Source organism: Pavona decussata, unplaced genomic scaffold (genome assembly GCF_977016875.1).
Source record: "Pavona decussata unplaced genomic scaffold, jaPavDecu1.1 SCAFFOLD_47, whole genome shotgun sequence".
Taxonomy (NCBI): domain Eukaryota; kingdom Metazoa; phylum Cnidaria; class Anthozoa; order Scleractinia; family Agariciidae; genus Pavona; species Pavona decussata.
Genome location: NW_028145469.1, coordinates 389,363 through 403,788, shown reverse-complemented (window position 1 = coordinate 403,788; position 14,426 = coordinate 389,363). Strand labels below are relative to the sequence as shown.

Here is a 14,426-nt window from a genome sequence, read left to right as displayed (position 1 = left end):
AACCTGTCCGACATCTTTAAAACACACGACAATAGAGATGGTTAACAATAAAAGAACTGAGATTGTCGCCGTTGAGAATTTCAATCACCGTTGGTGTATTCGGTTGTGCCCTAATTTAAACTAATGATTCAAATCAGTGTCTTTTTGTCATTCCTGTGCCATTAGAAAGTTCGCCTGTGAATTTTTATCAGGCACGATGAAGGAACACACGTAAAGATAGGTGTTCAGAGCACAGCAACGTGTGAAACGGATGACAGCGGAAGGCCACAGCTTGTGTATGAGTCAAGGTATCCTATTTCGTTTCTTAGTTATCTTTTACCACTTAATTATCTTTTTTCAGAGATATTTTTGTTACATAACACACAATTTATAACGGAATTTTCAAAACGAGCCTGCTCAAATCATGCTTCTTTGAGAGTACGGTGAGGAAGAGTTGCCAATATGACGAGAAAAGGTTTCATAGTCTTGTTTTTCTTCTCTTCTCCATACATTGCCCTTTCTTCTATCTTTTACATCATTCTGAACTTCACGAAGAGCACTTAAGTCGGCACTCGGGCACTCGAGCCCTCGGTCACCTTTTCAAAAATTCGGGTTGTGTATGTTAATCTCTTGCCAATACGTAATTAAATTTTTTTTAAATACCTCTTACTAAGTACGAGGTCCGTACTTTAAGTTACCGTAACTTACAGTACGGACCGAGAAAACAAGGCTAGTAAAATATTTTTATCTCTGAGGTTAATCGGGCGCGCAAGAAAAGAACAACTTTCAAATTTAGCGGGCGCTATAATGAAATACGGCCCGCAAAATTGACCAACACACCGCGCGAACTAACTGAGAGATATAATAATACGAGCTTATTATCCTTTTTCGATTGCATTAATTTAGTTTTGTTAACCGAAGCAATTAATAGCATTCGTGCTCATTTTCCATAACGGCTGGCAGCAGTGAATTCAGTTGTACGTCATTACTTGGGTGATGTTGGCTTATACTCCGTAAAAACTAAAATCTTACTAAGACGTTTTTTACACTTAATTCTGGTGCTGTGGTAAGACAGCGCGTAAATCTCATTTGAAAACGATTCATCTTAGGATAAGACGACTTTCTTCTTATTTATACGATGATGGCGTCTTAGATTAAGATGATTTTTTCCTAGATTCAAACTCAAACTCAAACCCAACATTTGAACAATCTTATCCTAGATGCTTTAGAATCTCAATTTAAGTTTTGAAGCAAGGTATAAATCTAACTGCAACGGTCACTACATTCAAAAACTGACAGGGAGCGTTTAATACCATTAAGCTTGAACATGAGAAATGGAGCAACGAAAACACAACGAATTTCAATCCATAGTACTTTATTACACCAAATCTAATTAAAATGAGACAACTTATCGAAATCAGCTTACCGTAAATTTACAGGAAAACAGAGGCCGGGCCGCGGCCAATAACTACTGTTTTGTTGGTCTTTAAGTCCTTTAAATCATAGAGACCTCTAGTAGCAGGGAATGTAGATTGTCACTACACTCATTCCTCTGATCGGTGATGCAGTAGAACTGTTGGACTCATCTTTGGTTTTCAAAAAAAAGCGACAGTAATTTCTTCATTTCTATTTTCAATCTTCTGTCTCGCGCATGCCGTCAAATTTTAAATTCGTGTAAGTTACCACGATTACCGGGGCTTTAGCCCGTATTTTATGTCCAGATGTCTTGTTATTTGAAAATTGAAGTTGTTGTCTCGAAATTCTTGTAAATTCTCCACTTTCCGCTGCTTGATCATGAGGAGTATACTAAGGGCCTCTTCATATGATCCCGGTTGACCGGGCTAGCCCGCTTACCGAGATCTCGCCTCATTCCTATTTCTTTTGTAAAAAATTCGATGTGTTCATATGAGAAAGCGCGCCAGCCCGGTTACCGAGATCTCGGTTTCAGCGACCGAGATCTCGGGAGTCCGGGACGAAAAATTTCTCATATGAACATGGTATCCCGGTTACCGGGATGAAGTCTATAACCAAACATTCGCGTCTTAGAACGGATATATTTGATTACGGCTCATTTCTGAGATGTTCTAGTTCAAAATAATTCCTTTTCGTAGTAGAGATAAAGATATTATACTTTTGAGGTTTGTAGAACTGATAAAAATGAAAAATTCTTGCCGGGCTTGTTCGGTAAATGTCACGCTCGATTGACCGCGTCACCACTTTTCATCTCGGTAACCGGGATGAAATTTCCCATATGAACGGACTGCAAAATTCATCCCGCTTACCGAGCCATCCCGGTAACCGGGATCATATGAAGAGGCCATAAATCAACTTGTTCTAAACAAGGTGAGAGTTTGTGTTGGATCAAAGCTCCAGACTCCGTGTCTGCAGAGTTTGGATCAAAATCAACCAATCAGAAAAGAAGTCCTGTTTCCTATGAGGTCTGCATTTTTTTGAATGAACCAATCAGGAAGGGCTTCCCAAAATTTGAATCCTTTTGTGTTGGAATTCTCTATTTCTTCCAAGTTAGCCTTTTTTTTTTTTTACCAAGAACTAAAATGGTGAGAGTAGAGATCGGCGTATTAAATCGCCGATATCTGGCATGTCAGATTTCGGCGATTAAATTCGCCAAGTGTGCCCGTTCCCGCGATTTTTTACGCTCATCGCTGCGAATTGTCAGTAAAGTCAATCAGTCAGGTTGCGATTTTCGCTGGCTATCAAATTCGCTGCGATCGTCATATAAAATGCCAGGTGTGTCGCCAGCTTTAGTCGTATTGCATCTTACGTAGGATGGCAGTATCTTATAGCCTGCTTAGGCGTCTTAAAATTTCCACAAGACCAAAATAAGGACCCCATCGACTCAGATAAATATAATTAAGACTGGTCTTTCTTAAAGTAAGATGCCTCAATCTTGATTAAGATAAGCGCTTCTCAAATGAAGACGATTTAAAGACAATATTTAAGACGATCTTTTATCTTATATACTAACTGAGACTCTGATAGTCTTCATTTACAGCGGTTACCAATAACACGCGACCTATCGCCTTCAAAAGACTCCGATAAAGTTGCGTTTTGGTGGACGTCAATCATAGAAAAGCCGTTGAAATTATTTTGAATTCGGAGACCATTTCATGGTAACAGAACCAAGAAATTGAAAGTTTTATCCGCTGACAGATTGTAAACTTTATGAAAGTTGATTTCCAAGCAAGATTATCTAAAAAAAATGGGCATTGTTTAGACGAAGCACTTTTTTTTATGAAACATTTGAAATCGCTACACCTGATAATAAATCAGCGATGCGTGCAATTGAGTATATTATCACGTGCAGAGAAAATTGAACTTTTTAATTCAAAAATACCTTTTATTTGCGCTTGAGCTGGCTCGAGAATCAATTTAAATAAAGTTTACTTTCTCTTAGCGAGGTAAAATTGTTAGTTTCTTGCCGGGTTACCTTGCAATCTTGTCAGAATTCAAAATAATTTCAACGGCTTTTGTTTGATTGACGTCCACCAAAACGCAACTTTATCCGACTCTTTTGAATGCCGTAGGTCGCGTGTTATTGGTAACCGCTGTAAGATCTCCTGTGTTAAAATAAGATGACCACCGTCTCAATTTAATGTGGTGGTGGTCTTGCATAAGACGGGAAACGTAAGGTAAAATCTTAGTTTAAGATTTTAGTTTTTACGGAGTAGTGGAGGTGCAGTGAACTATAACAAGCTAGTTTTCAGGCACTCCACTAAAGTGATGGGAAACAAATAAACCACATACAAGAGAATAATTAAAGAATTTCCACTGGCGGGAGGCCGATTAGCTGGCTATTTACAAGCGCAGGGCAAATTTTTGGCACTATAGCATTTACTTAACAGAATTGAAAGTATAAAACACCAAACGATTTGAGGTTAGATTCAAGGCTTTACCCTGCACCTCTTGGCACAACAACTTAAAGGGGCAGTATCATGGGGTTTTTGACCTTTTTTGTTAAAATGGTGAAATAAGACCTTCACTTTGCTACGAAATAATTCTAGAACAACGAGAGGAGAGAAGTGAACTCAATTCTTGACATGAACATTCTAGCACATTTTGGAAACAAAAATGCGAGAACTTGAAAAACATTAGCCTAACATTTTTCAAGTTTCAATCCATACCGGCCTACTCTGTCTCTGGCCAGAGGCACTAATCGACAGTTTTATTGTGCTGGGGTGATAATTTATATCAAAACTAGACAATTATTTTTTGTTTCTGTTGTCAGACAAACGTTTTTGGGTTTTAAAATAACGTCAAATTTTCGTGATACTTCCCCTTTAATGTAATTTAATCAGCTTATGACTGCGATAATGCTACTGAGCGTTACAACTTATTTTCTACAGTGACGGTAAAGGCTGGAAAGCGAAAGTCACTCTAATATGTAATAGGAGCAAGACGCTGGCCCCAGGTTTTGAGCAAAGCCAGAAGAGCCGTGATGGTCCGTGGGTAAGTTTGAAGCTACCCATAGATAAATGCATTTATTGCGCAGAAATTAGCTGCCTGAATGTGGTTTTTGTTTCCTAGATGCTCTTTACCTCTTACTTAACTTATTGTTCAAAAGTTACAGCTGCCTTTTTTCCGTACTTGAAATGGGGTTCTAACCCTTTCCTCCGTTCACTGTGGATACTCGTCCTTCCCACGTGAGATCTGTTAAAATTTACTTAGTTCCTAAGGTGATTAATTGCGTGGAAAAACATCGGCTAAAATTGTTGTTTTAAATGCGTACATAAAGTACGAGAGCACCAATACATCGGCGCAGTCCTTTAAGGAATCTCCTTGGACTCCTTGGATACTGTAAGGAGTTTTGTTTTATCCTTTCTTTTTTCTCAGTTATTCTTATTGTCACACGTTTGTGCATGTGCGAATGGTTGCCTAGAGAATCAGAGTACTACTGCGTGGCCTTCTCCATCAGGTAAGTTGATTAAGGATGAGATAGGCACGTCACATTCATACGCGAGAAATATGATCTTGCTAAATTGACAGTCACGAGCTACTATTACTATTTTATATTGAGAAAACGCAGGCCTTATATACCATCAAAAGGTGAGACGCATTCAGTGTTATTAAAAATCTGAATGATGGGATAATTTATTGAATACCATAGCGACCATTAGATATGATTCACAGTGTAAACGCCGGATCATTGAATGATGCAGTTCCAGAGTTTTTATTAGCTTAGCGGCCATCGGATATCAATCATTACACCATGTCAAAGAAATAGAGCCATTAAATTGTTTTCTGATGAACCCTGCCGTTGTTAGAAAATGAAATTAGCAAGATCTAGCAATATTTCTTGGTTGTTTCGAATAAAACAATTGTTGGATCCGCGGTTGTTGGATGTGGTATGATTACAGCCAACTTGGATCAACGGGCGCCTTGGGCTATCTATCACATCATATCTCACTTGTCTCTGTGGAATAATTTTTTATTTAAATAATTATTAAATAATTTATTTATCAAAACTTGTGTCAATATATGCCTCCCGCCGTAAGGCACGCGAGGCTTTTCTAATTTATAGAGGGAAAACGTTATCTCCAGAAGGCATTAACAGGAAAAACGAACGCTGAACCTTGATTATACACTTCTATATTTTTGTTATCTCATATTTACAAGTACGCTGTCTTCATGTCATGTATTGGCCAATCATTTTTTTCCATGTATTTTTTCAAACTTTAATTTTAGGAGCCGTTACTTTATTTTTGTTATCTAATATTTACAAGTACGCTGTCTTCATATCATGTATTAGCCAATCATTTTTTTCCATGTATATTTCCAAACTTTAATTTTAGGAGCCGTTACTTTATTTTTGTTATCTAATATTTACAAGTACGCTGTCTTCATATCATGTATTAGCCAATCATTTTTTTCCATGTATTTTTCAAACTTTAATTTAAGGAGCCATTATTTTATTTTCCTTCAGTATAGCTCTGGCCCTGAGGAAGACTAATTCTATTAGTCGAAATATTGGCCACTAATAAATCTGCCCTTTGCCTTGCATTCAGTTTTGTATTTTCACGTTCAAGTGACGCCTGACACGAGGTCTTTCACAAAAGAGATCCGGCAAAATTACCAGCAAGTTTAATTCCTGCGTTGGGTGGACCTCTGCATTCAAAAGTGTTTTATGTATGTATGTATGTATGTATGTATGTATGTATGTATGTATGTATGTATGTATGTATGTATGTATGTATGTATGTATGTATGTATGTATGTATGTATGTATGTATGTATGTATGTATGTATGTCACGGTATGTCACGGTATGTAGGTAGGTAGGTAGGTAGGTAGGTAGGTAGGTAGGTAGGTAGGTAGGTAGGTAGGTAGGTAGGTAGGTAGGTAGGTAGGTAGGTAGGTATGTATGTACAGTCGAACCTCCCGTAAGCCACCACCTATAATGTCAAGGATATGTGGGCGCTTACGGGAGGTGGTCGCTTACCAGAGGTCAGACCACAGGGGGTCTAAATTCGGGTAATTTACATATGGTAATTGCGGAGACGTAACCCTTTTGCCAGTGCTTATCGAAACCCATAGTAATAACTTTTCTTAGCTACAAATATATTAAGACTGGTCCAAAATATTTCTAGGGTCTATGGTGATTATTGCTTGTATCTCACAAATTGCTTAATTCAGCAATTGAGATGAATTGCTGTGAAAGAAACTTGACTCTTTTATTACTCCAGGTAGCGCTGTCTAAATTTTTCGGGGAACGGAACATAAGAAAAAAGATACAAGGGATTCAATCTGATTAAAGTTTGTTTCAGTGTGAAGTATAGTGAGCTACATCAGGAAACACTTTCGGTACCTCCGACTGTGAGATTAACGGCGTCCGCTGTAATGATGTTGCCAATATGTTAAAGTGAAACATTTTTCAATTTCCGCCCGTGAGAGATACAGCAGATTGCGTGTCAAGTGGTCGCTATGGGAGGTTTAAAACAATTGAACATTTTAAACAATCATCTCTAAAAGTGGTCGCTTACGAGAGGTGGTTGCCTGCGAGAGGTTTCATCCCCGTAGAGTGATTTGACTAATGAGAGGTTGTGGCTCACGAGAGGTGGTCGCAAAGGGAGGTTCGAATGTATTTGGAAACTTAAGATGAAAGAGCGGTTTACCGTTTAGCGGCATTGTAACAGAAAAGAGAAATCAGTATAATTGCTGATAAAGAGTTGCTGAAATAAGAAAAGCCAGTACTAATGAACAGTTTGCCTTCCATCTGCTGGACGTGATCACGTTGTAAACTTCATTACGGGAGGTTTTCCGTTCTGTCCCTCTTTCGTGTCGGAAAGACAAGATCCTGACGCTAAAGTTTCAACTTTTGCCACGGCAATCCGTGTTCTCAGTTTTCTGGTGACGTTACACAGTGGGTCCTGGGTCTTTGCATCATTTATCCCTTTAGTACAACAAGGAGCTAATTTTGGCCATGAGCATCAAAGTCAGAGTCAAAGTTCAAAGTAAAGTTTATTCACGACTAAATTAAAGCTATACGAAGTTGAGCCTTTCTTTTTAATGTTCTAACATTGCTGTACGCCATTTGATTTGTTGGTTTAACAATGCTAGCGCGTTGATCAGCCCGTGTCACATGATGTTTGATCACCATTTTTTGTTGGATAAATGTTAGAGTAAAGTTAAATGACGGCAATCCGAGTGTCCACCATTGCTATACAACAGAGGTTGCACAACAATGTTGGAACGTTTAGCCGCGGCTCAATTAACCTCCCAGGTTATAAAAAGTTAACAGTGATGTTAACATAAATGCAAGTCTCTCATTGACCCTTCCTTAGGCTTAGGAGAATCGCTGCCACTAAGTAACGTTTTTTTTTTTTTCCAAACAATACTAATGCTTTTCCTCTCTTTATTTACAGATCCACCGTGGTTAGGTACCTGGAAACTAGTGTTAATTGTTGTCGGAGGTGTGGCCTTTGTTATCGCTGTAGTTTTAATAATCCGGTGTTTGGTCAGAAGACAACCTAATAATAATCAGAACAACGACCTAAACCAAGAGAGGCAACGTCTTGTGGATGACGGAGACGGTGGAAGAGACGCATTAAAAAACAATTTCCCTGACGGAACAAGATCGGCAAATCTACGAAATGTATCTCCTCTACTTATACAACGTCAAAGTCTTCAACCATACTGATAAGATGACTGAGAGTCTTTTCGTTCGTTCTTTTAACGTGATTCTCAGTGCGAATCAGAAGGCCTGAAAACAAGAATTATTTCTGTAGTGCTTGTGTCCCGTAAGCAGTCAGATGCAACATGAACAGGGTTTCTTGTTGCAGTTTGATCCCACTCCTGTTTCCAAAGTCAACTCCTTCAGACTCGCTCCAAACCAAACAGTTGTAACATGAACAAACCGAACATGACAACGGTGTTCAAGGACTGTTCTAGGATTCTCTGTCTATTTTCAAGGTCAAGGCGGTCACGCTTCCGTTAGCTATTGATTATTCTTATAAGAGATTTCCAATCAGTTCATTAACACAAAGGCAAAATTTGTTGTAAGTACTTACTTAAGGTTGGTTTACAGATGCAACACAAGCGCAGATGCAAACCAAAGCGAAAGAAGTTAATTGGTCCTTTTCCCTGAGTTTTGCCTCTGTCTCTTTCTACTCCTAATAAACTATGTTTTAGTGCCAGCACAAATTTCATCTGATTTAGCTTGAACCTGCTAGTCTGTGTGGAACAACGCGGACCTTACTAGGTATCCCTCTATAATAACCACAGATATGGTTTTCAGGAATCTGATTGGTCCCCTGCTTAATTTAGGTATGTTACACAATGACATCCTTTCGAAACTACCTCATTTGGGAAACTCTCAAAATGTGTTTGGAAAATGTCATGAAAGGCGTTAATCACCAATCATTATCAACCGCGGTGCTCTTTGTATTGATACACAGCCAGTGGACACCAGCGCTTGATGAAGACCGCACTTTAGCGGTCGAAAACATCGCGATCCACACCTATGTGACGCAATCGTGAGACAAATGATTAATTTTGAGTTATCATATGTTTAGAAAGTTGTCCTTTTGTACTCTTGCTTTCCTTCAGGTAGTTGGGGTTCTATTGGGTAGCTGAGCATATTAAAATTTCTACGAAATATCCGCATTATATGAACTTATGGACGAGTCAATGTCCTGGAGTAATTTCCAATGGTAAACATTGTATATTTATCAGATGAGCGACTTTCTAGTTCTAGCTTTTGGCTCATCTATAGCATAGTAACAACGACAACTTTGAGCACATATTTTCAAAAGTAATAAAAGAAATAAGGTATTAATCGTCTCTTTCTTTTTTCTATTTAAAAAAATTAGCAACTGCTCCAAAAGCTAAGACCTAGGGCAAACGTCGAATCTAAGTCGCGTCGAATTTATTAAAAATAGGTTCGACAAAGAGTCGACTTAATTCCAGCGTGGTAGCAAACGTCGAACTTGTGTAGACCCTAATTCACAAGTTGCACTTCATGAAACACGGGAATAAGCACGTGTCCCTATGCTATTCACTCGATGCGCGGCTAGTTATTGCTTGGACTTGCTAGCGAAATTCCGAAATACAGTGCTCGTCGGGCCTTTCTTTGGCAATTAATTTCGAAAAATAGAAAGAGGAGATTCAAACATAGCATTTATTGCAAATAGGCAATTCGCATTTCAATCATTTATATTTAGTGTTCATGAAACACGAAAAACACATTTCCATCTCGCTGGTTGACCTCAGCAATGACTTTCGATAGCTCGCCATATCTGGTCGCGAAATTGTCTTTGTGCAGCGCATGCTCGTCAGGAGGGGAAATAGTGTTTGGCACATAGGGGAGTCGGTATTTTGTGACGTTTGCGCAATCCATCACATTTGAATCAGCTATTTTGTTATTCGCATGATTAATGAACTGAGTTCAGCGCGTGTTTAGAACGGCGTTTGCTGTAACGCCGAAACACTGTCGCATTATCCGACTTAGCAAGTCGAACTTATCCTGGAGTCGAGCCAATTACTTTGAGTCGAACTTTAAAATTGTGGCAAACGTCGCACCATTCATGCGCTTATTTCAAAATTAATAGGTTCGACGAATTAAGTTCGACTAAGATTCGACGTTTGCCCCAGGCCTAACAGATAGCCTATCTAGGGAGCTTTCGCTGCTACAACGATATCTATACGACTGAGGACATGAACACAGGACGTAACAGACACAAAAGAGAGAATTTAAGAACAAAAAATTGACAAGGCTCTAGATCTACAAAAAAACGTTTTGAACTAATCAAGTCAAGACTATCATGAAACGAGTTTGATTGGGTGGAATATCACATACTCCAAAAACAACCTTCAAACAATCAACAATAATTTCCGCCCACAATAATTCAGCCTGGGGTGAAAGACAAATTATTAGCGATGTATAAAGCTACGCCACCTCCACATGAGCCCCCACAATCCTTCCTCAAGGGAGAACCATATCCCTGAAGTAAAATTGAATCGCTGATAATTTTCTCCACAAAAGAAGGCAACAATCAGTTCTATTTGTCATTTTACGTGTATTAATAAATTGTAGGACAACACGGATAATACATTTTCATGCACAAACCTCGAACTCCAAGACGTCGTTGAGCATAAAATGAAGAAACCAACTAAATGTAGAGAAACCGCAGATTCTGCTTGTGCTTAGCCAATCTAGAGTGAGAATCTTTGCCGTTCTACCAATCGGAAGAGAGCAATTTTTGCCTTGGTTAAACGAATATTTAGTAAGCATTCAGTAATTTTGCCTTCCCTGTTATAAGAACCGTTGTATTCCGTTGAATGATTCATTCTGTAAAAGAAATACATGTAATGTGCAACAAACAAAAGGATTCCGTTTTCACATTGAAATTTGGATGCTTATGGACGCCTTTAATGATTGTAAGGCCACCTCGAAAAACTACTTATTTGCCTTTAATTTAATTCCTTCATAGTAAAGTTTGTCGCGTTTTCCATGAACATTGGCTCTTTACTTCCTTAAGGTTGCGGACACGTCGTTCATGTCTTTGTCTATTCCAAATAACATTTGGAGGTGGTTGCAAGAAAAGTACTTTTGCGTTCCCAGTTATTCTTTGAGCTGCTTTGTAAGTTATTGTCCAAGTCTTGCACCATCACAGTATCAAAGAATTGTAGACACAGTATGGAGCAGATTATGTCAAGGATTCTCGCCATTCATAGACCCAATGCCACAATGGCTGACATTTTGATATTCTTTTGTCTACATTCAAATTGGCCTCACTAGCCTCGTTCTTGAGTTCAAAAATCAATAATATTTTACCTTGGACGAGGCTAGTGAGGCTAATTTGAATGAAGACAAAAGAATATTAAAATGTCAGCCATTTTTGCATTGGGTGTGTACCCCAATATTCATAGCCTTGAGTGAGCCAATAATTGAGAGGCGCGATTAGGTTCGCAAAGTGCAGTAACTTTGATCAACTTTGTTGATAAAGTAACTTAAGCTACCTGCCAGGTACGATAAGTGAAGGACACAGAATCATGACTTCACTCTAAAACGTTTATTTGACCTAGGTGTTCAGAACGTGCAGTGGGAGTTAGTGCTGGTCCTTAAAAAGTTCCAAAACAGCTTTACTTTCTTTACAAATCCTGGTATTTTCAATTTTCTTCTGTTCTTGTCTGGTAACCCTATTGTCGACTGGGCAAGCGGTGTCTACAAGAGTGCAGCTTCTTTCCTTTTTATCCACAGGTACATCGTGTGGTTTCTCAGCTTCAAAGGGGAGGTCCCATAGTAGAATTTACCCATTTGTATGACCTGGAAGATGAAACTCGTAATCATACCCGTTTTTGTGTCTAGTCCAAACCAGTATTATTCATATTCTTCTTCTTCCTCATCATCGCCAAATTCTTATTATTATCATTATCATTATTATTATTATTATTATTATTATTATTATTATTATTATTATTATTATTATTATTATTATTATTATTATTATTATTATTATTATTATTATTATTATTATGGTTAGCTAACAAGACTTGTTTTCTCTGTGCATGGCCAGTTGTGCTACCTCTTAGTGTTGCTTCTGCTTCCGTGATTGTTATTGCCCTTTTGACCATTTGAATGAATTGAATGGAATAAAATTTTAGGCTTCCTTTCAGCTGATCAAGGCAAATAAATGTCTTTTCGTATTAAGATCTTTACGGAAGGAAGGTTTTTGCCAAGGTGAAGTAGTAGTGAAGTATTCAAGAGCGCCCACGTTTTACTGAATTTCACCTATGGTCTGTCCGTTTATGGAGCCTCAGGTCTTACAGTCATACAAAATTTCCTAGATAGATGCTTTAAAAGGAAATTCATATCAAAGAGAATGGACATTTAAAACCTTTTGGAAATAGCAGATAGGAAGTTTTTCAAGGTACGCTCAGCTGACCCCGATTGCCCGCTTAGTAAAATTATTCCAAAAAAGAAAGAAACAAAGTATCGTTTTAAAGACAGAACTGCCTACCGCCTGGAAATTAATTCTGATAGATTGAAGAATGTGTTTGTAAAATATTATCTTTAGTCTTTAGTCTGAATGTAACTTAGGATATGTCGTTTTATCTTAGGACGAATAATGATTGCTAACTGCTGGATTTCAATCCATTGTTGAGACAAGGTGTTAGGCGTTTCATATAACATTTTCCAATTTAGCTTTTGTCATTGGTTGTCTAAATATTGTGACACAATGAAGATACTCGCATTATCTTTCATTCTCTATGCACTGAAACTACTAACAAACCTTGACCACCGATGCAAAATAATAAACGGCACTTTCGAATAAAAGTTATTGTGTAGTCAGTTGCTAATTAAAGAAACCGTTATTCCTACCAATCCAAGCCGTTTTCCTTTTTGTCAGTGGAGCAACTCCTTTAGACCATTTCTTTATAACGCCTCTTCTTTCTGGTCTGAGCGTGGAAAAGCTCAAGAATAATGTAGCAGGTGTGTGGAGGTTGATTGCTTTCTTTCTTTCTTTCTTTCTTTCTTTCTTTCTTTCTTTCTTTCTTTCTTTCTTTCTTTCTTTCTTTCTTTCTTTCTTTCGGTAAAAATCTATCTGTAAAAATCTAAGGTACCGCTTTAATTTACTTGTACACATAACCCATAAAATCAGTTTGTGTCTGTTATAGTATGAGTACGAGTGCTACAAAAGTATTACGAGTACTTGACCATTATCTCAATAATCCACCTGCCATTTGGTCCGGAGTTTACTGTGTTGACACAGTTTCTTTTAATACCACGGTATAAATACTAAATTGCACCAGCAATAGAAAGATTGTTGATATTCATGTGAGTAAAAAACAGTCCGTATAATTCGTAGGCGCCTTCCAATTCTTCCAAGATCTCCAAAAACGTTGTTATGAATTTTCCAGAAATTTTCGCACAACGTCTGACAATGTTTTTCAAAAAGTATTCGAATGACCTCAGATAAATTTTTGAAGCCTTCATTTTAAATTTGTTTATGTTCGACTTTTTCTCGCTCAGGGTGATTTGCGTTCGCATGCAGGGGCGGATTCAAAAAGTCCTCCTGTATGGGTCCCGTTCCTTTATAATAAGAATATTTGGTTTAACAACAGAGTTGCCAACTAAAGGTAAATTGACCTTTACGATGGCCAAATTATCTTTATTTATCAACTCTGTTATGATAAACCAATCATTTGTTTCTACTCCCCACCGACGCAGCACCACAGTTTATTTAGAAACTAATCCCCTTTATAATAGCCTTTTGTTGGCTATGGGAAATTGTGTAGAATCAGGACTCAGGACAACGTGTTTTCAATCGAGTGTAGCTTAACTTAGGAGGGCCTCGTGAATCTGGCCCTAGTTAAACAATTGCTTTAGCATTAAAAGGTCTCGACCAGCTAGAAAGAAGTAACTGTTTTCAGTCATTTGACAATAAGCCAGTGATTATCGGGGAAGACAAATCGGGTTACAGACGTTCCCACTGACGACGCCACGAACGCGGACAAACATGTCCGCCAACGTTATTTGAGCCAATGACCCTCCGCACTCCGGTCTGATGCTCCTACCGTCGGGTTGCAGGGAGGCTCGTAGCCGTTTCTATCGTTTACTGGAGATTTTGCATTTGCTTTGCGTCTCTCGCACGTGGCATGTTCAATTTTACTACTTTCTTTGTAAAGAATAACCATGAATATGAGATACGGACCACCCAGGTGCTTCAGAAATCATCAAAGTACGTCGCATCATCTTATATCTTCATCATTTTCACATGTTCCTCACCTCTGATTCCATTGTTCGTTCGTGGAACAAACAAGTTTCCGAGTTTAAATGTACAGTCGTTGAACAAAAGGTCGTTAGTTTAAGCACAAGAGAAATAAATTGTTAGTTCTGGGAACAAACAATGGAGCACAATGCACGTATGGAAGCAATAAATCTCCAATATCATTCTACAAAGGATTTGCTGCAATTTTCATTCGAAGGGA

General features: G+C 38.3%; 1 protein-coding gene and 1 pseudogene across 1 annotated transcript; one reads left to right on the top strand and one right to left on the bottom strand.

The window, feature by feature from the left end:
- LOC146482091 (P2X purinoceptor 7-like) overlaps window positions 1–14,426 on the bottom strand; it is a 431,550-nt pseudogene that overhangs the window by 167,185 nt on the left and 249,939 nt on the right.
- On the top strand, window positions 38–8,133 carry LOC146482112 (uncharacterized). The gene is made up of 5 exons (XM_085107353.1): window positions 38–102; window positions 192–287; window positions 4,344–4,446; window positions 4,831–4,912; window positions 7,859–8,133. Exons 1-5 carry the CDS (start codon window positions 38–40, stop codon window positions 8,131–8,133), a joined length of 621 nt encoding a protein of 206 aa, XP_084963479.1.